The sequence below is a fragment of the Rhagoletis zephyria genome, unplaced genomic scaffold (assembly GCF_001687245.7).
Source record: "Rhagoletis zephyria isolate East Lansing unplaced genomic scaffold, Rhagoletis_zephyria_1.1 Rzeph_scaffold_00243, whole genome shotgun sequence".
Taxonomy (NCBI): domain Eukaryota; kingdom Metazoa; phylum Arthropoda; class Insecta; order Diptera; family Tephritidae; genus Rhagoletis; species Rhagoletis zephyria.
This window is the reverse complement of record NW_016157327.1, coordinates 299,887-301,526: the sequence shown is the minus strand read 5'-3', so window position 1 is coordinate 301,526 and position 1,640 is coordinate 299,887. Positions and strand designations below refer to the sequence as shown.

Genomic DNA, 1,640 nt, shown 5'->3' with positions numbered 1-1,640 from the left:
ATAGCAGAAATGGAACAAATAATCATGGGGATAAAAAACGAAAAGGAGAAAGAAACAGCGAGAAATAAGTTGAGCAACAGAATTCTACTGTTCAAGCGAAATATTAAACACAACTCTGCCGAAAAATTCATTTTAGCTGCATTTAACCAAACAAAAGCGTTTCTGAGATCCCACAAAAACATTGTTATAACAGATGCTGACAAGGGCAATAAGACAGTAGCAATGTACGAATCGGAATACATTGAAAAGATAAACAAATTACTAGAAGACAAAAACACATACAAAACTTCAAGAACAGACCCAACGAGCACTCTGCAGAGAAAAAACAATAAAATAGTTGATGAGCTCTACAAAGCCAAACACATAAACAAAAGGGAAAAGCAGCTTCTCACCAGCACCGCAGCTGCAGCGCCAAGGCTATATGGCCTGCCGAAAATTCACAAACCGCAAGATCCTTTACGCCCCATTGCTTCGTCAGTCATGGTACCCTGTTACAAGTTATCCAAATATGTCGGAGAAATACTCAAGCCATTGATTTCAGAGAGATACAATGTGAAGAATGCGTTTAATTTGAAAGAGACATTAACGAATATAAGTGTATGTGATGAAGATGTTTTAGTGTCGTTCGATGTCATCTCCTTGTTTACGAATATACCGACAATGTTAGCCACAAAAATTATTATGAAAAAGTGGGACCAGATACAACGGACAACCAGCATTCCAAAACACAAATTCCAACAAATTCTTGACTTCTGCCTTAAAGATAATAACTACTTCATGTGCAATAACAAACTATACACCCAAACATTTGGAATGCCAATGGGTAACCCCCTCTCACCGACAATTGCCGACATCATTATGGACGACCTTCTGGACAACACCATCTCGGAGCTGAAACAACACTTCAACATTGGCATCAAGTTTATCAACAAATATGTAGACGATATTTTTGCAATAACAAACCGCAACGACGTGAATACAATTCTAGAGACGCTAAACAAATACCACCCAAAACTTCAGTTTACCATGGAAATGGAGGAAAACGCGAGCATACCTTTCCTTGATGTCCGTATACACAAAAACAACAACAATATTGTTCTAAACTGGTACTCGAAACCAACGTCGTCTGGACGCCTGATCAATTATCTCTCCTCCCAACCAAGAAAATATAAAATCAACACCGCGAAAAATCTTATACACAAAATACTGACGATAAGCGACCAAAAATTTCACGAAGCCAACATAGACAAAATACACAGCATTTTGAAAAGCAACAATTAATTATCCCAATCACCTGATACGCGAACTAATAAAACAAGAAACAATGCGAATAGGAAATCAGCAAAATAAAACGCCGACCACAGCAACAGCAAATACACCAAAAAAGTACTACAGCGTCACTTACATCCCCAAGCTAAGCGAAAACTTTGATCACAGCACATTAAAGGAACAAAACATAACTCTCGCCTACAAAACAAATAACACGTTAGCTAGAATCTACACAAGAACAAAAAGCCCACTAGACATACAGCAACAAAACAACGTTGTTTATGAAATAAAATGTAAGGGCAAAGAGAACGAAAACTGTGGTAAAGTGTACATGATAGTAGCCACCTTACCTCTTCGGGAAATTTGACGTT

At 37.9% G+C, this 1,640-nt stretch overlaps 1 protein-coding gene across 1 annotated transcript; it reads left to right on the top strand.

Moving 5' to 3' along the window:
• The first annotated feature begins 24 nt into the window (after nucleotides 1-24).
• Nucleotides 25-1,281, top strand: LOC108358367 (uncharacterized). The gene has a single exon (XM_017609652.1). It carries the CDS (start codon nucleotides 25-27, stop codon nucleotides 1,279-1,281), a length of 1,257 nt encoding a protein of 418 aa, XP_017465141.1.
• Nucleotides 1,282-1,640: the final 359 nt, after the last annotated feature.

Excerpts from the sequence above, each read along its gene's own strand:
- LOC108358367 (XM_017609652.1), top strand. The coding sequence starts at position 25 with ATGGGGATAAAAAACGAAAAGGAGAAAGAAACAGCGAGAAATAAGTTG.